The sequence below is a fragment of the Meriones unguiculatus genome, chromosome 8 (assembly GCF_030254825.1).
Source record: "Meriones unguiculatus strain TT.TT164.6M chromosome 8, Bangor_MerUng_6.1, whole genome shotgun sequence".
NCBI lineage: Eukaryota > Metazoa > Chordata > Mammalia > Rodentia > Muridae > Meriones > Meriones unguiculatus.
The window spans coordinates 68,396,883-68,420,129 of record NC_083356.1 but is presented as its reverse complement, the minus strand read 5'-3'; the positions used below and the strand labels follow the sequence as shown (position 1 = coordinate 68,420,129).

General features: G+C 46.6%; 2 protein-coding genes across 4 annotated transcripts; one reads left to right on the top strand and one right to left on the bottom strand.

Moving 5' to 3' along the window:
* The first annotated feature begins 3,205 nt into the window (after positions 1 to 3,205).
* Positions 3,206 to 14,948, top strand: Glt6d1 (glycosyltransferase 6 domain containing 1). Of its 2 annotated transcripts, none has more exons than XM_060390577.1 (5): positions 3,206 to 3,349; positions 4,046 to 4,125; positions 6,187 to 6,234; positions 12,834 to 12,971; positions 14,032 to 14,948. In XM_060390577.1, the coding sequence occupies exons 1-5, from the start codon at positions 3,347 to 3,349 to the stop codon at positions 14,699 to 14,701; spliced, it is 939 nt and encodes a 312-aa protein (XP_060246560.1). In that variant the 5' UTR covers positions 3,206 to 3,346; the 3' UTR covers positions 14,702 to 14,948. The 2 variants fall into 2 exon arrangements, with proteins under 2 accessions (XP_060246560.1, XP_021496730.2); XM_021641055.2 differs by having other exon boundaries at positions 3,206 to 3,430.
* A 2,932-nt stretch (positions 14,949 to 17,880) lies between these two features.
* LOC110550846 (lipocalin Can f 6.0101) lies at positions 17,881 to 23,041 on the bottom strand. 2 transcript variants are annotated; one of them, XM_060390576.1, is made up of 6 exons: positions 22,937 to 23,041; positions 21,383 to 21,519; positions 20,629 to 20,702; positions 20,326 to 20,433; positions 19,233 to 19,328; positions 17,881 to 18,537 (listed from the first exon to the last, which is right to left on the bottom strand). In XM_060390576.1, the coding sequence occupies exons 1-6, from the start codon at positions 23,039 to 23,041 to the stop codon at positions 18,509 to 18,511; spliced, it is 549 nt and encodes a 182-aa protein (XP_060246559.1). In that variant the 3' UTR covers positions 17,881 to 18,508. The 2 variants fall into 2 exon arrangements, with proteins under 2 accessions (XP_060246559.1, XP_060246558.1); XM_060390575.1 differs by lacking the exon at positions 22,937 to 23,041 and adding an exon at positions 22,191 to 22,424 and having other exon boundaries at positions 17,883 to 18,537.
* Between the last annotated feature and the right edge of the window lie 206 nt (positions 23,042 to 23,247).

The window sequence follows — 23,247 nt, the reverse complement described above, 5'->3', positions numbered from 1 at the left end:
TTGTCATCAGTGAAGCTTCTTCCAGCAGCTGATGGGAGTAGATGCAGAGACCCACAACCAAAAATTAGACAGAGCTCTGGGAACCCCAAGAAGAGGGGGAGGAAGGAGCCAGAGGGGTTGAGGACACCAGGAAAACTTGGCCCACAGGATCAACTAAGCAGGGCTCATAGGGTCTCACAGAGACTGAAGTGGCAATCAAAGAGCTTGCATGGGTTTTCTTTAGGTCCTCTGCATATATGTTGTGGTTGGTAGCTTGGGGTTTATGTGGGGCTCCCAACAGTGGGAGTGTGTCTGACTCTTTCACCTGCTCTTGGAGTACTTTCCTTACTGCTAGGTTGCCTTGCTCAGCTCAGACATGAAGGTTTGTGAGTAGTCCTATTGTATCTTGTTATGCTGTATTTGGTTGATATCCCTGGGAGGATGCTATTTTCTGAAGGGAAATGGAGAAGCAGTGGATTTGGGGGAACAGGAGGTAGGGGATGGAACTGGGAGGAGTGGAAGGAGAGGAAGCTGTGGTCAGGATGTATTGTATAACAGACTAATAATAATAATAATAATAATGTATGTGTGTTTGTTCATTCTGGACTGGGCACAGTGCCTGGCTTATTATCCCAGCCACTCAAGAGAGTAAAGTGGGAGAATGGCTTACATTCAGGAGTTGGATTTTAGCTTATGCAGCTTGAAATGACAACTTTGAAGCAAAACAAGAGAAGTCACTGGCAGTCTGGGATGTGGCTCAGCTGGTAGAGTGCTTGCCTGAGTCCTATCCCCAGTGGGCATTGTGGAATATGCCTGTAATTCTAGCATTTAGGAGGTGGGCAGAGAAGAATCAGAAGTTCAAGTCATTCTTTGCTATGCAGCAAGTTGGATGCCAGCCTGGGCAACACAGAGACATAACTACACAAATACAAAGACCCCAGGATTGAGCCATGGAGTTGTACCCTAATGACTAACCTAACCTATTATCCCCCTCAGGCTATAAGCACCATGGCTGGATTCTTTTCACCCTTAGAATATGGCTGACTACCTTATGGATTAAATTACAAACAGTACACCATAACTGACAGGAAGTCTGTCAGACAGGTATTAGTGCACCTGGCTGTTGGAAGCAGCTGGATTTGGGGTAATGGAGCTGACACATTGCTGTGGCTGGAGATCTGGGGGTGAACAGCCTGTGCAGGAAGGTGTGGGCCTCAGCCATCCCTGCTAGAAGAGTGTCCTTGTAGAGGGAAGGGAGCATGAGAGATGCCTGGGCTACGTGCGGCAGTTAAGGTCAGACACAGACTGGCATGGATGTGCCAACCTTCCTGAGGATTGGGTGTTAAATGGGGTTTGGCATCCACCTCCATTTTCTGACTTCAGACACAATTGTAACGAATGGAATCTACCTCTAGGTGGAGTCACACCCTGGTCTCCTCCTTCAAGTTTTGATTTCGTGGGCAAGTCAGGAACCTGGCTAGGGAACTGCCCTTAGGAATGTGGGCTCACCTTAGAATATAGTGCCTTTTCTTCCCAGAATTCTCTCCTGCTAGTGTCTGCCTACCGTTCTGAGTCCTGACTCAGAAGGATGTAACTATTCTTTTTTCTTCTCTTCTTTTTCTTTTGGATGCTGGCCAGAGCCTAAGGATGTGTTTAACTGTCCTCACTTACACTTTTGGTTTCCTAATTTTTCCAAACTAGAACAAACAAATAAATACAGGGTTATGTTCCAATCATACACAACTGTGTGGTGGTAGGCTCATATATGCCTACAATGAAAACCTGCGCTTGTGTCAGTAAACAGAGAACACATAAGCAAAGGTCTGAGAAGGTAGAAGGGGTTCACTCTCTAGGTTAATGAGTAGTGTCTACAGCAAGATGGGAGAGTGAAGGAGGGCATACAGCACCATGCCATCCAAAACCTCACTACCAGGAGCCACTTGTAATGTCCCATTTGTCCTTAGAGCAAATGCTACAACAAAAGAAGCAACAGGATATTCTCAGAAGTCCTTTCGTGTTTCCAGTGGGACCAACTCATGTCCTCTGGTCATGAAGAGAGCCAACTAGAGAGGCACCATTGTGATGCTGGTGACATCACCATTAACAGAAGTCACCCACCACAAAAGCAGTAGATACAACCAGGTACTTCACTTGGCAAAGTCCTTGAGATATTCTTCCTGGGGAACACTTGTCCTCAGGGATGTTTTTGGCTGTCTCCTAACACCGCCCTGATTCAAGGTAAGGGGCCTTTGAAGGAGAGATGTTGGGGCTTTGGACAGTTGTGTCTGCTAGCTAGGCTTGCTGGTGCACATCTGTAATCCTAGCATTTGGGAAACATGAGGCAGGAAGATTGTGAGTTCAAGGCCAGCCTGGACAACAGAATGAGACCCTGTTTCAGCATACAAAAAAAATATTGTGTGTAGGGGTCATCTCCTGACCTTAGCCTCTGAATTTGTTGACAAGATATCACTGGGGCGGGGTGAGGGGAGTTGGAGCAATGGCTCAGCGGTTAAGAGCACTGACTGCTCTTCCAGAGGTCCTGAGTTCAGTTCCCAGAAACCACATGATAGCACATAACCATTTACAATGGAATCTGATGCCCTCTTCTGTCATGCAATGATAATGCAAACAGAGTACTCATAGGTATAAATAAATAAATCTTCAAAAAAAAGGTATCACTGGGACCCATTTGGAGACAGAGCAGCTGGCTGGCTGGACCACAGCTGACCTGTCCATGTATTCCCAATGGTAGTGAGCTTAAAAGATGTCAAATTTCAAATAGCGAGGGCATCTCCGAGCAGGGAAACATTTCATGAAAATTGCCCAGGGGAGTAAGGATGTGAGCCACTTCTAATGTCCTATTTTCTGATAACCATGTGACAGAGGGCAAAAGAAGTAGGTGACTTTATTTTACACATTTGTTTCATGAGTTTCTACATCTGGATTGCAACACCCAGACTGTTATCCCATAAATGAATAAGCAATATAAAAACACAAAAGAGACCTTCAAGCTTCTATGTTTTCATGCTGTGCTTGGCTGCCAAAGCTGGTGTGTTCTGTGCACTTAGAGTCCAGTCAACTCAGGGCTATGCCCAAACCTTCTGCAACCCCTGCCCCAGCAGCTTATCGAGTGAATCTTAGCAGTGAATCTTATCAGAGTCCTCTTCACACTGGCATGCTGCCATATGGCAGGCTGGACACAGTATTCAGACAGAGCCACGTGAAGCCTCCAACCTAGGCTCCATGCTGACTACAGCAGAGATTAAGCTATGGAACCTCCTGCCTTTAATGTGGCCGCTGATCCTCTTTGCAGTCTCTGCTTAAATGGCTCCGGTTGGTCTGCCTCACTCTGCCTGCTAGTGAAGAAATGGTAAGGTCAACTTTGAGGGCACAGTCTATCAGCTCAGGAAGACCTCATCATCTTGATCCACTCTGTTGTCACAACCCTACGGTAGGGATTCATGGCAGTTATTTCATGGGAACGAGACGGACTTGCAGGCTGGGGAGATGGCTCAGTGGGGAAAGTGGCTGCTGCTCAAGCATGAGAACCCGAGTTTGATCCTGGCACCCTGTAAAGGCTGGGTGGTACCTGCTGGAGTCCCAGCACGAACAGGGTGGAAATGGGTGAATCCCAGAGCTTTCTGGCCAGCTGGCTTAGGGGAGATGAAAAGCTCCACACTCAGAGAGACCCTGTCTCAAAAATAAGGTAATAAGGTGGAGGGCAATTGAAGATACCTGTGTGTAAAACAAGACACACACACACACACACACACACACACACACACACACACACACACAGAGAGAGAGAGAGAGAGAGAGAGAGAGAGAGAGAGAGAGAGAGAGAGAGAGAGAGACTTGCTTTGCCAGGGAACACAAGGAGAGTCAGCCTGTTCCACATCTTTGAGAATCATTCCAAAGGCACTTCAAGCAGAATAGAGACAACCTCTGATTATTCTAGAAGAAGCTGATGGGTTGGTGTCCAAGTGTGTGCAGACATTAACCCACTGTTAGGGATGTTGGGATGCATGGGTTTAACCCACACTTAGAACCTCCTTCCCTCCTGCAGGAAGGAATGAAAGCTAAAAAGAGAATGCTATTGTTGATCTCGTGCCTCTTCCTGCTGCTGATGACTAAAATCTACTTCAGGTAAATAATGATGAGTCACGACCTTCAGGCAGCCTAAGGTGGTTTAAATGCTAAATCTCATCCAAAGATGCCATTAGCACTTTACTGAACCGGAAGTTACCTCCTCTCTGGGGACACCATGTGCACATGTTAATTCTTTTACTTTCAGATGCCAGATGGATATTTGTTGAGTATCTTGTCCCAGGCTCCATTCCAGATGCTGGAAAATAGCAGACCTACCCACAGGGGGTATTTCATACACACTGGAATTTCATATGTCATATGACAATGTCATGAAAATGGAGCCAGGCAGACGAGAGTTCTTGATTATTAATATTGTTAATATTATTAATATTGTTCTACTGGGGATAGAACCAGGACCTCCAGCATGCCGAGCAAGTGATCAGCCACCAGGCCACATGAACTATAATCACCCCAAAGTTCCAAATTTGTGTCTTAAATACACAAGACTACTGTTAGAGTAGTATCAGTTAACCTGCCAAATTTTTTTTCTAGAAACTTCTAACTCCTATCTCCTCTATGCCTCTTCCTGGATCTATTTATAAGTCACACTGTGTTTTAGTGTCACTGGAAAAGCAGACATAGCCAGGAATGGTGGCAAATGTCTTTAGTCCCATAACTTGGGAGGCAAAGGCTTGCCTGGAACTACATAGGAAGTATGTAGTTACATAGTGAGACACTCTCTCTCTTTCTTTCTCCTTTTAGTTTTCAAGACAGGGTTTCTTTGTGTAACCTTGGCTGTCCTAGAACTAACTCTGTAAACAAGGCCTGCCTCTGCTTCCCTAGTGCTGAGACTAAAGGCGTGTGCTGACACTGCCTAGAAAGAAAGAAGGAAGGAAGATGGGGGATGAGGGGAGAGAAAGAAGGTTTAATTATTTTAAGCTAAGTGTATGTGTGTGTGACTGTCTGTGGGTGCAGGTGCCTGTGGCTCTGGACGTGGATGCCCTGAAGTCACAGACAGTTGTGAGCCACTTGACATGGATTCTGGGAACTGAACTTCGGTTCTCTAGAAGAACAGTGCCTTTAACCACTGAGCCATCTCTCCAGCACCCCCAACTCAGTGGGTTTAAGCAAGTCGCCCACTTGTCTTGAATTGTCTGATGAGGGTCTTCTTGTGCTGTGGACTTCTGACTGTCTGTCTTGGGAGGCAGTCTGTTAGGTAATGGGATGTCTGTGCTAAGGCCATGTCAGATCACATCAGAAAAGGATGGATTGTGGAAGTCAGTGCTGTTACAGAACACGCTGGGTAGTACACCGAAAGCTGCTGAGCTGGTGGTTACACTAGTTAACCTGAGTGACTCTTCACCTGTGGTGGGCAAGTGCTCCTGAGCAGTCATCTTGATTCAGGAAGCCCATAAATCCTTCATCACTTTCTAACATGGAAGTCTGAGTGTGGGCGACTTTGCTTGGTTGTGGGCATCCGACTGCTCTGAGCTCATTGAAAGTGGGCTAAGCTAAGCCACCAACATTGGTTTTTCAAACAGACACTATCTCCCCTTACAGTGTGCCTGTCTGGATGTCACCCCATTAGCTAGAAGCAGCTGCACTTAAAAGGATCGAGGTAGCCAGGCGTAGTGGACACACCTTTAATCCCAACACCCTGGAGGCAGAGGAAGGTGGATCTCTGTGAGCTCAAGACCATCGTGGTCTACATTGTGAATTCCAGGCCAGCCAGGGCTACATAGTGAAACCCTAGCTCATAGAAAAAGGGGTGAGAATCAAAGGCAAGCACATGGGCTCCTCCCAACTTCTTTACACTATGTAAATGACCCTTTAATGAGTACACATCCTCTGGTAACATTTTCCTCCTCTCACCAAGGTACCTTTTTCTTCATCCCACTTTTTTATGACCTGTCCCCCAACCCCCTTATCTGAGAACCTCCTCTCCCAGCTGCTTCCTTGGTCCCCATCTGTGTCCCTAGCGACCTACCACCACCCTGTCTGGAGGATGAGGCTAGGCAGTGAGGCAGAGAGCAGCAGAGCTGAGACTGCCTTGTGTGGGCTCAGGGGGCAAGGGATGAACCAATGGATGCCACAATAACCTGTTGCACTTTGTACCAGGAAGCAGCAGAAAGGAGAACTTCGGCTCTCAGTCTGGTTTCACCCCAGGTAAGAGCAAAGATACATATCACTTTATGGTTTCTGTACAACCCTCTGCTAGGGCACCTGGCATTAGGAGTTTGTTCCCACCATTCTGCCACAAGGCCAAGGGATGTCCCCAAGACAGGCTGTCCTGGTGCTGTGGAGGAAGCAGACTTGGACTGGGTTCATGGTTAACCTTCCTGCTTCTTCAGGGGAAGAGATATGATGTAGCTTCTTGCCCCTGACTCTGCAGGAAAGCCATGGCTGGGAGGACAGTGTTTGGAAGAGCAAGAGTGTGTTCACTAGGCATTGGTGTGTGGAGATGGAGAGCCAGTCTCAAATTTTCTTCTTCTGTCCAGGGTTGATGGGCCTTGTGGCTGATGGCAGGGAAGCAGGGGTAAGGTCATAAGGCAGCTGGCGTTTGAACATGCATAATCAACTCATATTACCTAGACTGCATATCTACGACTCCATCACTGTGCCTTAATCTAAGCAACCAGGGGTTAACAGTGGGTGAAATAGTCAGGTCCAGACTTATCCAGCTTTCCCTCAGGTTCATTTGGAAGCAACAGAAAAAGGCAACTGCTGACACTCCCAGCAGCTCCTGCCTGCCCTTGCAGAACTGGAAAGGTTAACCATAACTGCAGGTCCAGCATTGGTGTGGGCACCTCCCACAATGAAGTAGCTGCTTATCTACCTGTGTGTGTCTTTCTTTTCCTTTTCTCCTGTGTGTGTATAAAGGCCAGAGTTGATATCAGGTGTCTGCCCTGTTTACCCTTCACCCTGGTTTCTGAGAATGGGTCTCTCACTGGACCTCGGGTTCACTGATTGGCTAGATTAACTGGCCAGTAAGCTTGACCTGTTGCTGCCTTCCAGGGATTAGGATTTTTAGACAAGTGACACTACACCTGTTGTTGTTTTGTTTTACATTTATTTGTGTGTGTGTTTGTGTACACCCATATTTGAGCTGTGGCACACATGCAGAGGTCAGAGGACATCTTGCAGGAATCAGTTCTCTTCTTCACCATGTAGCTCCTGGGGATCAAATGCAGACCATCAGGTTTTGCAGCAAGCACCTTTGCCCACTGAGCCATCCTACTGGTCCCACATCTTTTTCTTCTTCTTTTTAATGTGTTGGGAATTGAATTCAAGTCATGCTTGGTGGCTGGCAAACACGTTATCAACAGCCATCTCCTCAGCCCTTGCTTTAAACAGAAGCCAGGCTGGCCTTGAATTCTCTGTCCTTTTGTTGCTTCTGCCCTGGCCTCCAGCACTGGGAATGTGTGTGTGTGTGTGTGTGAGTGTGTGTGTGTGTGACTCGCTCTTTTCTACAGCAGCTTGTTAACCAGGTCCTCGTGGGTACCATTCTCCTGAGCAGCCATAACAAGTGAAGGACCCTGGACAGAGTATGCACTGACTGGGTTTATCCACAGAATACATTTCTAAAATAGAGTCTTTAGAGCAGACACCACAGCATTTAAAATTTGCTACAAAGTTGCTGCTTCCCTTTAACAACTGTACAACTTTATTTTTTCTTTTCATTATTATTATTAGTTAGTTTTATTTTATGTGCATTGGTGTTTTGACATGTATGTCTGTGTGAGGGTGCTGGATCCCCTGGAACTGGAGTTACAGACAGTTCTGAGCTGCCATGTGGGTGCTGGGACTTGAACCTGGGTCCTCTGGAAGAGCAGCCAGTGCTGTTAACAATTGTCCCACCTCCCCAGCCCCGTTTTTTTTTATTTGCACAAAGAACTAGCGACTCTTCTGTTCTTGGTGAAACAGATTGTTAAAGGCTGTCACTTCAGTCTGTTTTCACAGTTGTGATGGGAACACCTTTTAAACGCTGTTCATTCTTGAGGAGCTGCTTTTACACGAGTGTGTCGAGTGTACCTCACATGCAGACGGGGACTAGCTCTTATCATGGCAGCTCTCATCATTGTCCCATACAACTCCACTCAAACCGTGTGTTCATGTGTGTGCTTGTGCACCTGTGTGCTGATGTGTGTAGAGGCTGGAAGACAACCTTGAGTGTTGTTCCCCAGGAGCTGTTTTCACACCTGCCACTGCACCCAGAGCCTGTTGCCTTGCCTAGACTACCTGGCTTCCCAGCTCCAGGGATCCTCCTGTCTCTGATTTCCTGGTCTGGGTCTATAAGCATGAGTCCTGGGCTTGGATTTTTGTATGGGTACTGGAGATTGAACTCTGGTCCTCATGCTTGGAAGACTAGTAATTTACCCATGATGCCTGCTCCCTATCCTTTAATTTGCTTTTTTTAAAAAACAAAAGAAGAACTACAGTTTCCTATCATTGTGTCTGGCTTTTTGCCCTTCCTGTTCCCTTGGCCTGTCCTCATCTCTGACATAATCACCATCTTGAGTCCTAAAGCCCAATCATGTGACCCTGTTTGATCAGAATTTCATTTCTCTTTTTATTTAAATTTAATCTCATATCCAGAATATGAGTACATATTCTGAAAAAGCCCATTTTAGTAGTTTGTTGTGGGTCCCAGGAACTGTGGGGCTGGGGGAGCCGGCCAGAACAAGAGTGGGGTTGAGGCACATCCAAACCCTGGAAATATTGTCCTGAGATCTTTAGGAATAGGATTGCTTCCCCCTACTACCTCAGGTCTGTGAGCCCTGGTGTTGTAACCCTGTGCCCCCACCTTTGTCACCCCTTCTAAGGTCCTGTCCTGCAGCACCTGGAATTTCACCTTAGCCAGATGAGGTATCTCCAGGGCCCTCTCCTGGGTCAATGAGGTACACTCATCTTTAAAGCCCCTACCCACCCCCAAAGGTTTAAGTAGCCTTTGTTCTCCCATTAAAGGGGCTGCCTCAAGTCTCCTGAGGTCTCTTCCACCTGGGTGTTCCTTCCCCCTCTCAGGATCCCATTGGTTGCTATCACAGCCATTTGTGGCATGAGGAGGTAGGAGCTTTAGAAAGAGGATATGCCGTACTTGCAATATTGTGGACTTCTTCCCCAAAGCCATGTTATGATTACCTAAAAATTTTTATCACTGTAATCCATTTTCTTGCCTGTGTGACCATCTGTGCCTGTGGTTAAAACAGCCAGTCTATCCACTTGCCATACTGCTCATGGCCCTGGGTGGTCCTTGCCATTGGGACCAATGCTCCTGTGGCTCCACCACCTGCCTCCTGGATAGAATGTTGGGTAAAATGGAACCAAGGACATAGGACTGGTGTTGGGCCACTCTGGCTGCCATAACTGGGAGGCTTAAGCAGAGAGAATTCATTTTTCATGGAAAGCTTAGTTCCATGGCTAGACAACAGCACAATTAAGATCCAGAGAGGCCTCTTCCTGACTTGCAGATGGCTCTCCCAGTGTCCCTCTGCTGCAAAACAGGAAGCAGAGCAAGCCTGTTGTCTTCTTTTTTCAAAAGGACACAAACCCCACCCTCATGACTCAACTACTCATAAGACCTCACCTCCAAATACCATCATATGCAAAGATTAAGCCTTTGACATACAACTTTCAGAGATATAATTTGTATATAGTTTCCCAAGGCAATATCCTATATAAATTCTCAAAGATCTTCCTGCTCTTTGGCACTTGCCAATAGAGCGAATGTGAAAACTGTCTCTTAGGTGATATCAGCAGAGATGAAAGGTATAAGGCTCTTTCCTCCACATAAAACCAATGAGTAAAATGGAAGAACAGATTTCTCTTTCCTGGATCTGTGGGAGGACAATGATGTTTGGGGTATTTAATTAATGCCCTGGTCCCAGTGCCAAGCTCCTGCTTCATGATAGCCTTAGAAGACAACAGTCTTCACATGGCAAGGAGGACAGGAAGCATGAAGCCCCTCAGTCCTCAAGCTCAGAGAACCCACTGTCTCATCTGTCTGTAAGCTCCCACCTGGCAGGCTCTGTACTGACCTAAGCATGATCATCATAATATATGCAGAAAAAAGCATTTGATAAAGTTCAACACTTTTTTTAGTATAGACACCCAGTGCTCTAGAAGGGGACCAATTTTCTTAGCCTGGCACAAACAGAGGGAAATACAGATAATGTGGATTTAATAGGAACTAAAAACATTGTAGACTATATGAGAAAGTGAAGCCAGGAGAAACCCTGTCTTGAAAAACAAAACGAAAGTGAAGAGGCAATCTGTACAATAAAGAAAATATTTTCAAGTTACCTATATGATAAAAACCTAGTATTTTGGACTGATAAACAGTTGTAACTATGAAACAACAAATAGTAGTAAAATAGACTTCTGTTGAATATTAATGGTTATTATTGACTTATCTTTTAGTTAAACAGTGGTTATTCCTAAACCAGTTGTATACCCAAATTACCACACAGTAGGATTTATTTAATTTACCTAGAGCACAATGCTGGGCAATAGTTACTCCATCCTAAACCTCCAAGCCTGCATAGTTTCCTCCCATTCAGATTTCCCACATTATACTTGCTTTTAATCATATCTTAGTTCATCTCTCCTCATGGTTCCAAGTCCTGTCCTGCCAATCTCTCCTCTCTGACTCCTCCCATTCGCTTCTTTCTCTTCCGGACCAGGATGTCCCACCCTATTCTCTCCACTGTGCAGCACTAGCTGATTGTTTTATTGAAATTTCGGAGAATAAATGGTGGCATGTTTACAAAGACTTAAGATAGGTGGTGCTTAGAATAAACACCCCAATGCAATGTCCAGATTGAAACCAGATAGTGGGGTAGAGGAAGCAGCATTTGAATGAACAGGAGTAAATTGTATACATTCCCCAAGAGTAAATTGTATACATTCCCCAAGAACATTATACCAACAGTAGACCAAAGATCTGAACAAGCATTTCTTTCAAGGAAGATATATTTAATGCCCAAGGAAGACACAGAATACACTTAATGACATTAGTCATCAGGGGAACGCAAATCAAAACCACATCAAGTTACTAGTTCAAATCCGACATTATGGGAAGAGTACAAGATGGATAGAGTGTGAAAGAAGTGTTAGGATGGAGAGAAATTTGAAGTTTCAGGTCCAGCTGTGACATTGTGAGGCCACTGTCAGCTATAGAATTAGAGCAGGGCACAGCAATTCCACTTGTAGACCCATCCCCTCGGTTCTGTGAACTAAGGCATGTTCACTAGGCATCATCCCTAGTATATAGAAGGTAAATTATCTTGATGTGCCTCTACTGATGGACAAGCAAGCAAAATGTGGTGTAGCGACAGGGTGGAGCAGCATTCAGCAATCTCCTCACATTAGGCAAATATACAGGGACAGAAAGCATGCCAGAGTTGGCAAGGAGGCAGGTGGCTGATATCTGGTACTGTGACATGCCACAGTATTTCACGTTCTTTGGGACAACTGTAAATAGTGCTGTATTTTAAATATAGATCTACACACACACACACACACACACACACACACATGTGCTAGATTATTAAGTGTAGCTAATTGTATTATGGTCAGTATTATTTTTTTCTCATTTCCAGTTTGATACCTTGGTCTCCTTTTCTTGCCTCGCTGTAATGGTCACAGCTTCTGTTACTGTGTTGAAGAGCAGGGTGAAGTACAGCCTTGTCCTGCTCTTGATCTTAGGGAGGAAGAAGCCAGACTTTCACTATTAATCATGTTAGCTGTAGGACTTTTGTAGATTTTTTTTCTTGAGACAGGGTCTCACGATGTAGTCTTGGCTAGCCTGGACACATATGTAAACTAGGCTACTTTCTAATTCATACAGATCCACCTGTCTCTGCTTCCCAAGATTAAACATGTGCACTTACCACACCCATGGGGCATGTAGAATTTTTCAAAGTCAAGAGGAGGTAATTTTTCCCATTGCCATAATTTTCTGGAAATTTCTTTTTTAAATAATGAATAGATATAAGATTTTATCATGTTTTTTTTTTTTCCAGTATTGAGTGATTTGGGCACGTGGTTTTTCTTCAGCTTCTGATATAGTGACTTACATTGATTTTTAAATGCTTTACTTTTTTTTGGCATGTTCTAATTCTTCGATGATCTTAGTGGTGAATACAAGTCTAATCTGTCTCACTCTTGTTTGATGACACAAATGGCTTCAACCATGTGTTTAGGACACCACAGGGTTCACACAGCAAGAAAAGGAGCGGGGAGGGGGCTTAGTAGGCCAGGGTCCTGAAGCCAGGGTCCTGAAGCCAGGGTCCTGAAGCCAGGGTCCTGAAGCCAGGGTCCTGCCCACAGTGCTGCCTTCAGACAAAACCAAGACTATGCCAGGGTTCTGACCCAAGGATGTCCACTTTTTTTAATTGGTTAAACTATATCAACAATCATGATAAGTAGTCCCAAGCTTGGGAGGAAGAGAACACAAAGTCTAAGGCTAGACTGGCTGGGCATGCTGTGGCTTTGCCTGCTCAGTCACTCAGTAGTGTGCCCACATGAAGAACCAGAAGAAAACTAGCACTCACCTGGAGAGAGTCATTTCCAGGGTCACATGAGCAAGGTAGGGCTTACCAAATCTGACTGTCACTTAGTCAGTGCCATCTTAGGCTTAACATCTGCTGCCAGGCAGTAACACCCAACATGTGGCTGTTCTTTGGCTTTTGACATGGTGGCTCGTGTCAGTTTTGATTATTGAACCAACCTGTCGTATTTTGTTTCTGCTTTTATGCATCCCATAGGAGACGCCTGGATGTCATCACGACCACTGATTGGCAGGCCCCAGTCATATGGGAAGGCACCTTCGACAGACTGGCCCTAGATAAATATTACAGGAAGCGGAACATCACCGTGGGCTTGGCTGTGTGTGCTGTTGGCCGGTAGATACTGTGAAGCACTTCCCTTTTTATTTTGAGAAATGTGGTTCAGCGTCTATTGATGTTTCCCCCACAGAGAGCTGTGTATCCCCTATTTCTGTGTGACCACTACTTCTGAGCACACCAGATAGAAGTCTGCATGATTAGTACCAAGGCTAGGTCCATAAGGCCACTGGGAGTTCTTTTTTTAAATTTTATAGTTTATTCCTTTTGTATCCCACCTGTAGCCTCCTCCTCCTTCCCCTCCCAACCCCACCCTCCCTTCTTCTTCTTCACCCATGCCCCTTTCTCAGTCCACTGATAGGGGTCCTCTTCCCCTTCCATCTGATCCTAGTCTATCAGGTCTCATCAGGACTGGATTCATTGTCTTCCTCTGTGGCCTGGTAAGGCTACACTCCCCTGAGGGGGAGGTGATCAAAGAGCAGGCTAATCAGGAGGACTGTGAGTAAGATGCTCAATCCTCATTCAGAAAGGCAAAGAGGATGAACATCTGAAGAGGGGGAAACAGGGAACAGGACAGGAGCTTACCACAGAAGACCTCTGAAAGACTGTACCCTGCAGAGTATCAAAGCAGATGCTGAGACTTATAGCAAAACTTTGGGCAGAGTGCAGGGAATCTTATGAAAGAAGGAGATAGAAATACCTGGAAGGGACAGGAGCTCCACAAGGAGAGCAACAGAACCAAAAAATCTGGACACAGAGGTGTTTTCTGATACTGATACTCCAACCAAGGACCATTCATGGAGATAACCTAGAACCCCTGCACAAATGTAGTTCATGGCAGCTCAGTGTCCAAGTGGGTTCCCTAGTAATGGGAACAGGAACTGTCTCTGACACTTGGGAGTTCTTAACTAATGCTCCACTCAGCTCTGACTCAGTATTTCTAAAATGCATGGTCATTTTCAGGCCTATGGGTTTGATAACCAGTTTGGTGTATTTTCAGGCCCAGCATCTCTACCTTGATCTATTGGGGTTTTTTAGTGTCAAGGACATTTCTCTTGACAGCACATTCAAGGGTATCAATTCCATTTAGTAATATGTTTCTTGTCCTATGTGTTCTCAGTCTCTCTGACCAGTACCTGGACCCGTTCTTGCAATCAGCCAGTAAGTTCTTCATGCCTGGCTATAGGATGATCTTCTACATCATGGTGGATAGGTACCTGAAGCTCCCTGCACTGGGGCGCAACCCTCTGCAATCCTTCCAAATACTCAGGATAAGTGAGGAGAGCTGGCGGAACAACTTTGACTTCATATGCATGAAAACCTTGGCTGAGCACATCCAGGAACGCATCAGATACGAAGTGGATTTCCTCTTCAGCATGAGCACCAACATGGTCTTCCAGAATACATTCGGGGTGGAGACCCTGAGCACATCTGTAGCTCAGCTCCATGCTTGGTGGTATTTCCGAAAGACGAAGGATCTCCCCTATGAGAGGAGACCCATGTCAGCAGCCTACATTCCCTTTGGACTGGGGGACTTCTATTATGCTGGCACTATTTTCGGTGGAGTGCCCTTTCAGGTTTTGAATTTCACTCAGGAATACTTGAAAAGTGTCATCTTGGATAAAAAGAAAGGCCTTATAAGTACCTACGAAAAGTACCTCAACAAACATTTTTTCTTCAACAAACCCACCAAGCTTCTATCCCCAGAATACAACTGGGACCCAAACTTCAACATCCCTCAGGAAGTGTGGTACGTTAAGATTGCTCAGTATCCCACAGACAGCTTGTGATGCACCAGCGTTTGTGGAGTACCGAGCAAGTTGCAGTAGTTCCTTACAGACACAGCACACCTAGTTAAAAACCCACATTTGAGAGAGCCTATCAATGTGTACTGTTCCAAATCAATTGTTTTTGTAATTTTGAATCAGACAATTTGGGTGAGTCTAGGACGAATGTGCATACACATGTCCACACATATAATGCTCTTAGCCCTGTGTTGCAGAAATGAGACATGGAGCACACTCTATTGAAATGGAGAAAGACTTTAAAAATAAAAATCTATTCACAAAATGAAAATGCTGTAATTAATATCCAGAAGGAATATACACGCCTGCTGCTCAGCTGTGAAGCGTGCAGTCTGCTGCTGAGGGCTGGCTTGTGCCCCGCTCCCTCTTCCCATAGTCCTGCTGTGTCCAAAATGTGTTGGGACTTAGACGAATTAGAAGCATGCCCAATACACATAGTTACAGAGAGGGGAATTAATCTCATCTGTGTGCACATGCATGAGCATGCATGTGTGAGTGTGTGTGAGTGTGAGTGTGTGTGTAAGTGTGTGAGCAGGTATTCATTGGCTTGTGGGAGGACCAGAGAACAACCTTTGGTGTCATTATTCCGGACTCAGCCACTTTGTGTTCTGAGTCAGGGTCTCTGGATTCGCCTAGAACTTGCTGTGTGGATTAACGGCTGGTGGCTGGCTGGGAGCTCCAGGCACCCACCTGCCTCACCTTCCTCGCTGCTGGGATTCTAAGTGCGCACCACCATGCCCAGCTTTTTCTCATGGGTTTTAAGGATCAATTTCAAATCCTCATATCTGTATGGCAAGCTCTTTACCAAATGAAACATTTTTAGATCCGTGCTTTTGTGTTGTCTGGGGTGGGTTAAAATATTTCACTTCTTTTTGGTTGTATGTGTGTGGGAAATAATGTGCACGTGGGTGAGGATGACAGCAGAGGCAAAAGGGGTTAGACCCCCTGGAACTAGAGTCCTCCACGGTTGTGAGCCATCTGATGTGGGTGCTGGGAATTGAACTTAGTTTCTCTGAAAGAGCAGCCTGTGTTCTGAACCGTTGAGCCATCTCTCCGACCCTTGTTTTGTTCATTGGAAACAAGTTCTCATTACTCGTCAGATCTGGCTCTAAACTTTCCTTCATCCTGCCTCGACCTTGAAGAGACAGTACTCCAGGTGTGCGCACCACGCCTGGCTTACTTCACGGGGCTCCTAGGCTGTAGGGGAGCTGTGTCCTTAGCAGCCTTGCCGGTCAGTCGCTGTGGTGGGCAGGACCTGCAGCACTGATCCTGCATACTCAAGCATGCTTAGTGTAGCAAGGAAGACATGGGCAGCCAGAGCCTGAGGCCAGGGAGCTTCCACAAAGGGTGGTGCCGCCACACAGCTGAGCCCAGCACTCAGTGGGGACTCACAGGGACTTAAAACATGCAGGGGAGCCTGTTGTGTCCTCAGCATTCATCTGCTGCTGAGGATGCAACCCTGTTGGAGACAGGATCTCTACAGAACTTATACAGTGAAAATGAGAACTTGTAGAGTGTGGAGGAACAAATCCAATCTGCCTGGTGATCTTATAAAATGATTAGAACATGAGCATACACAGAAGGAAGACCATATGAGCATAAGGAGCAAGCCAAGGAGAGCAGCCTTGGAGAGCCCAGACACGCAGGACCTGGGACAGAAAGCAAACTCCTGTTGTCTACATCCAGCTCAGGTCATGTAACTAAATGCCTGGAGTCAGGTAAAAAAAAAAAAAAAAAAAAAAAAAAAAAAAAAAAAAAAAAAAAAAAAAAGTAGCAGTAAAAGACTCCTGAAGAGATGTAATGACCAGAAAATCACATTAAGTCACATCCCCACATCCCGACATGAGGTGCTCTGGCACTCTCAGCCACATGACTTCCCTGCAGCCTTGGTTCTGAACACGCATGTACTCTGCATGTGTGCCTGTACACCGTCCCACAGCGGTGAACTAAGGCAGAGATCCCTCAGCTGGCCACCGCATGTCATGAACTGCAGGGCTTTTGTACAGACACAGTTCTCTGCTCTTAAACGTAATAGTTTTCACTTTATGAAACAAAGACGTTATTTTTCTATATTTCTCAACATGAAGTATCAAACTGTACCATGAAAATATCTGACTTTTAAAGCTGCTGTGTGAGCTTCTTTACTTGAATTTCTTTTACAATTTTTGTTAAATGAACTTTGGTTTGAGATTAAGACAGAATTTCCACTTTCTAAAATGGCCTCAGACACGCTTGTGCTACTGCACACTCTTTGTACAATGTGGCATTCTCAGGGATGACTATAGATCAAAATCCAGACTCTGGAAAATGCTGAAGATTCTGTTTCACAGAAGCAAATACTGAGCTCAGCTTTAATCTCTTAATTAAATAAGCCAGTATCCATCTCATTAGTATGCAAATTTGCTCTAAATAGTAAATTTAAAATAGTAAAATGGTCTATAAACCAAATAATTGTTTTTAAATGTGTTCTTTATTATTTGCTGTCAATAGATGTTTGGTTTGTGAACTTAATTTTATTTTGTATACATCTATCTATCTAATCTCTATCTATCCATATATACATGCACATATCATATAATATACTATACATACACACATATACACATACATATACACAAACCTGAAGTTGTGGAAATATATCTCTGGTAGTCAGGTGTAGAGGGCACATGCTTTTGATCCTATGACTTGGGAGACAGAGGCAAATGGATCTCTGTGGGTTCAAGACCAACCTGTTCTACATGGCAAGTTCTAGGCCAGCCAGAGCTACAGTGAAATCTCATCTTTAAATACATAAATAAAATCTCAAGTAAAAATGGCCACAAGCAGAAAAATTGAAAGAATCCCTGGTCTAGACCACCCTGTATTTGGTCCCTTATTACCAAAGCTCTGATGAACAAATACAGTTTTTATAGTGGCCCTCTTTTCCCTTGAGTTTTATATTCTGGTGTCACCACTTTGTCCCCAATCTATAGTATTTTATGGTCATTTCCAAATTTCTTTTCTTTTTTTTTCTTTTTTTTCTTTTAAGAAAGTAATGTTAACCTTCTGGCTCCTGCACTTTCCTCTCCTTCTTCCACAGGAATCACTGAGTTCCACCTAATGTTTGGCTGAGGGTCTATGCATCTGTTTCCATCAGTTGCTAGATGGAACCTCTCTGATGGTGATTAAGTCTTACTTTTTTCAGGGCATGTCTGGTTTATCCTGGATTCCTTGGCTGTCTGGCCCTTTTACAGAGAAGTATATAAAACAGCTGCTTCGCTTTCCCAGGCTTTATTTATTACAGAGTGAGGGTCATGCTCCCCCAAATATTGAAGGTCACATAGGAATGCCAGGCCTGTATGTATTCTAGTTGGGTTTTTTGCTTGTTACCAAAGGTGGTTGGAGGCCAGGTCTTGAGTGTGCTGGGCAAGCACCCTGCCCTGGGCAACTCTTCATCCCACATGTGAAAATCTCTGTGCCCAAGAACAGGAGTTTTCTGTCAGAGCACCTAGATTTGCTCACCTTCTTTCAAACTCATAGCTCATAAGCCTCCTGAATGTTCCTTCAGCCACAGGCCAGGCTGGGAACTTTGGCAGTCCGTATGAACTTTTTGATGGGACTTGGTTACTGCAGAGAGGAAGGGGATGAGGCAAGACCAAGCAGGCAGGGGTTAGCTCTGGGCTCCAGGTGTCAGGCCCCTAGGAGGTGTAGAGGGACGTCCAGAGCTGTTGGGCCATGGTGAGAAAAAGGAAGGAAAGCTGAAACAGTGGGAGATGGGGGGGTTGGGCATGTGGGAAGTCTCAAGCCATGGCCTCATCTAAGCCACATCTCGGAACACTGGCCTGTGCAGAGGGAGAGAAAGGATGAGATGAAAGACTTCTCTTGATTGCCTTTAAATCAGTCAGCTAAGAAACGAATCACAATATGAAAATGTTGATTATGAAAGACTGCCCTGCCTCCTTGTCCTTCAGACCCCATGATGGTCACATAACCTGTGCTCCTTTAATGGCTCATCCCCCATATCCTCAGCATGTTCCCTCTTCTAGGGAGCCTTGACTTTCCCTTCCTGACTTCTGCACATGCAAGGAGGCCCCTGCAGCCTTTGCTCCTAACAAATGGTTCAACCCCAGCCTCGCTCATGCTCTGCTGTTGTCTGCTTAGGTGTGGCCTGAATTGGGGTACACCTGTCTTGTTCCATGTGTTGCCAAATTCTCAGAACATACATGGCTGTGTGTTTGTTGATCACCCTAAATGGTGGTGCAAAAGGGCTCAATGCTGAGGACAGGAGACTCCTAGATCTGGACCACACCCTGGCCTTCTTCCTGGTTGTGCCCTCTCCCTTACCCTGGGCTGTCTCTGAACCACATCCATGGCATGGAGTCAGCAATTGCCAGCCTGACAGGGGAGCCACCCAGGACAGGTCTGGCCAGAAAAGCAACGTCATAAACGCTGTTGTTGTGTTGTTACTGCACAATGGAGAGGATGGGGAGGGGAGGCACTCCTTAGCAGCTGCGAAACAGCCAGAGGCAGCTCTTACCAGCTGTGTTGAAGATGGGGGCCTTTTGAAGGTGGAATCTGTCTACAAACACCAGGTATTTCTCCAACCATGTAGGGTCTTCATCCATTCTTCTAGCTGAAATTAGAGGGCTGAGTGACGATGAAGCTCCCTGAGCTCTTAGCTGTACTTCTGGGTAAGCAGGAAGAGATCAGAGCCCCGGCAGGGTGGCAGGGTGGCAGGGTGGCAGGGTGGCAGGGTACAGAGGCCCTGAGCTTCAGCTGCCTGACACTGGTCGACACTGGTCTTCTTTTGAAGGGAAGGGTGTATATTGAGGTGGGACTGATGGCAGTGCCACCCCCCGGTTACCTCCCAGACTCAGAACCTCCCCAGCAATCACAGCAGCCCCTTTGCTGTCTCCCCCCCAAAGCAAGTCCAAGGCTGCCAATGTGACCCAATTGGTAGAGCACATGCCCAGGATGCAGAAGCCACAAATTCTATCCCCAACTAAAAAAAAAAAAAGAAAGAAAAGAAAAAAGAAAAGGAAAAGTGGGACAGGGACAGATCTGACTCTAGCACAGTCTAATGCCTTCTCTAACAAACAAGTGAGGCCTGTATCCTCAACGTGAAGACCCGGGGAGCCCCAACCGAACACCTGCTCTCACATCTGTGCTCTTCCTCCACACCCCACCCCATCCTCCTCAGAGCTTGAGGCTCACGGCTACATTCAGGGTCACCCAGGACCCTGGCTGTGGCCAACCCCACCTACTCCAGTCTTCAGGATGCAACAGCTGCTTGGCAACCCTTCATAAGCTCCCCAGGTCTCTCTCCCCTGACACTTTCCTTTTGGGGACCCTGAAAGGACCCTGTTACTACCCCAACACCAAAGACAGTTCCAGACTGTAACACCAGCCACTTGATGCTTGGGGGCTGAAGAAGAGAGTGAATGGGTAACCGAGTGAGCAATGAGTGTGTGAAACAGTGTGTTGTGCCTGGATGGCGGAATGCCTGGTTACAGCTTTGAGAAGAGTCATCATGAGACTCCCAGACACAAAGTCTCTGGTCAGACTAGAGTGATCGAGAGCTATCCAGGACCTAGACCCAGAATCCAGCGCTAGGGAGAGCCATCACCTACCCAGAAGTGCCCACAGGTTGATGACTTCGTAGTCCTCAAAGCGTACAAAAAGAATGAGGTTGTTGTAGTCAGTGCTGATGAAGTGGACGTGCATGCTGCCCCCCTCAACTGTGGAGAGCAGGGTGTGACTCGTCATGCTCTGTCTCGTTATGCTCCAGGACTCCACCTCCCCACAGAGAATGTGACAGCCTGTCCAAGGCTGGCAGGTCCTCCTGGTGTTTTTCTCTGTGAAGGATACCTGGACTCCCCGGCTTGATCCCCCCTCATGCACACAGGGCCCAGGGTTCCCCATGAAGTACTCACTGGTTCCTTGGTACTGGCCTTGGAGCCCAGTTGGATGGACAGTGACATTTAATCCTGCGCAAATCCCCTCTCCTCTAGAAAGAAGAGTGGCTAGCTCAGGGCACAGAGAAACATTGGAGGTGACTCTGGCTGAAAGCCTGGAAGTCCTCCCCAGGGTGCTCAACTCCCAGTGTTTGGGAGCAGCCTTAATTAGGGTTAGACAGATGGAGAGAGATGGTGGTAGCCACAGGTGCTGGTGTAGTTGGATGAAACCAGACCTCCCAGAAGAGACTGAGCCCAGACTGTCCTCAGAGTTGGATATTGGAATCAAGACCCTGACCTGTTTTTCTCCTCACGGTTCCTGCTCTAGACAAAGCCCATGCTTCCTGGGGCCCAGCCTGTTCTTGGACTCATTATCTAGCTATGACCTTAATTCATGATCATCCTACTTCTAGTTCAAAACTTCTGGGATTAAATACATGTACCTCCAAGCCTGGGAAAGTTTACCACTTTTAAATAGAAAGGATTGCACATAAAAGAACCAGATATGAGATTCCCTCTGTGGTGAGAGGCAGCACATGCTCTGTACTTCGGAGCAGGTCATTCAGGTCTTGCAGCTGACTATGTACCTCTTCTGTTAGCTATTTCTCTTAAGCCTCAGGTCCCACACATTGCAAGCTATAGCCTTTAGCCTAGCACAGTACGTGGTCCCTCTGGCCACCAGTGCTAACCCCTCAGGGCTCTGGGCATGAAATAAGAGTTACCACAGACTCACATCTCAAACAGCACAAAGTCCACATCCCCACTGTCTCTGGTCCAAATGGAATGGAGAGAAAGTCTCAGAGGGTCAGTGGGCAAGACCAGGTGCCTGAGGCTAGTGGCCAGCTGGATGGTAAGCCAACGTCCTTCTACCTGCAGTGGTATGGGCATGGGAGATAAACAGTTCTGAGCTTCTAGTCTCAATGTGCAGACAATACAGCTCTAAGCCTGGTCAGCATATGGGCACAGGCCCCCAGGATGTATACATGGACACCTCACCCCCCAAATCAGTGAACTTAGGGTTCCCAGGTTAGAGCTGTGACTTCCTACTTAGAAATATTCACCCCCATTCTTTTCCAGCTTTCCTTCCCTCAATACCCTCCCCTCATTTCTCCTATCCCTCCTTCCTCTCTCTGATTTGGACTCTTCTCCCCAGAGCCATGGAATTGCTCTGGAATTGCTTGGAATTGCTCCCACTAACCCTCCCTGCCTGGTGGTATCCAGAGTTTCCACATCTGATTCTGAGCACCAAGACTCAGAGATGGACAGGCAGGACAGACAGGGCAGACAGGACACTGGGACATACTTTGTGCTACATGTCACCGTAGTGGGGACTTTTCACCCCAACTCTGGCTCTGCTTTCACATCCAAGGCATAAAATTCAATTACCCAGAAAGGACCTCAGAGTTAACTAAAGGGCCCCATGTCTGCCAGAGGTCCTGGGAGGCTGGGCTGCCTAAGCCTCTGCTCCTGGCTGGAGCACACCGAGGGACCAGCACCCAGTCCTTATCACAGCCCTGAGCCAGTCAGGCCATGACACTCACCTTATGCACATCAAAGTCTGGCTGTACTGGCACCTCTTCCAGATTCTTCTGGGCCATGTCTATATTGATGGCCAGCATCAGCAGCAACCCCCTCACCAGTGTCATGACCCCTGGAGCTAAGAGCAGTAGGTCCAGGCAGCTCCCCACTTCTGAGAATAGCCCAAGCATCCCACTTCTAAGCAGTTGATGGCCAGCCTTGCAGTCCTCCAAGCCCTTCACATTTTAGTCTTCCCTAGGACTGACAACAGAGCTTGGTGACACTCAAGTCAGTGAAGCAAAAACATGGTGAGCCTGTTGGGGTAGCTTAACTGCATTGCAAGTCTGTCCTAGGGACCCAGGGAGAGGTTTGTGGCTAGGTTACAAAAGGTCACAGGTGTGTCTGTTACCCTCTAAAGTGTAGCCCCTCATCCCCAGAACTGCTGTCCTCCTGGTGTGTTCATGCACTGCCATAAGAGCAGGAGTGGAAGGACCCTCCTACATCTTTGCTCACCTCACACCCAAACAGCTCCTTCCCTGAAGTATGAAGGGGGGCACAGGCAATACAGAGAGTGTCTCAGACAGAATTGAGGAATGTGAGTGCCCAGCCACTACCTGTTTATTATGAGTGCCTCTCACCAACCCTCGCTCCCAGCCTCATGGCCACTCTGTCCCATGTATCCAGGACAGCACCAGGTGGCCACTTTTCTAGTGTCTCCCTTTGCCTTAGAGTCATTCCCCAGGATTGCTCACTCCTTGATGCCACTCACCTTATGTGCGTCAAAGTCTGGCTGCACTGGCACCTCTTCCAGAATCTTCTGGGCCAGGCTTATATTGATGACCAACATCAGTAGTAACCCACTCTCCAGTGCCATGACCCCTTGGGCCAAGAGAAGCAGGTTCCAGCAGCTTCCCGTCTAGCTCACACCAAATGTGACACCTTCTCTGGCCCTTTTCCCAGTCCCTGACCTCTTGTGTTCTACGATGACCTGGATCAGGGACAGGGGCAGCCCCGTCTTTGGGTTTGGTGCAGGATTATCTTGTCACAGCATAATCAGGGGTCTGGCTTCCCACAGGGGTT

Bases quoted from the DNA above. Each gene is read 5' to 3' on its own strand.
- Glt6d1 (XM_021641055.2), top strand. From the start codon at position 3,347: ATGGTAAGGTCAACTTTGAGGGCACAGTCTATCAGCTCAGGAAGACCT. The intron at 6,235-12,833 runs GTAAGAGCAAAG...TGCATCCCATAG, and splicing joins TCAGTCTGGTTTCACCCCAG to GAGACGCCTGGATGTCATCA. The intron at 12,972-14,031 runs GTAGATACTGTG...ATGTGTTCTCAG, and splicing joins GCTGTGTGTGCTGTTGGCCG to TCTCTCTGACCAGTACCTGG.
- LOC110550846 (XM_060390575.1), bottom strand. From the start codon at position 22,358: ATGCTTGGGCTATTCTCAGAAGTGGGGAGCTGCCTGGACCTACTGCTC. The intron at 21,520-22,190 runs GTGAGTGTCATG...ATACCACTGCAG, and splicing joins CAGACTTTGATGTGCATAAG to GTAGAAGGACGTTGGCTTAC. The intron at 20,703-21,382 runs GTGAGTCTGTGG...TCTTCTTTCTAG, and splicing joins GACTTTGTGCTGTTTGAGAT to AGGAGAGGGGATTTGCGCAG.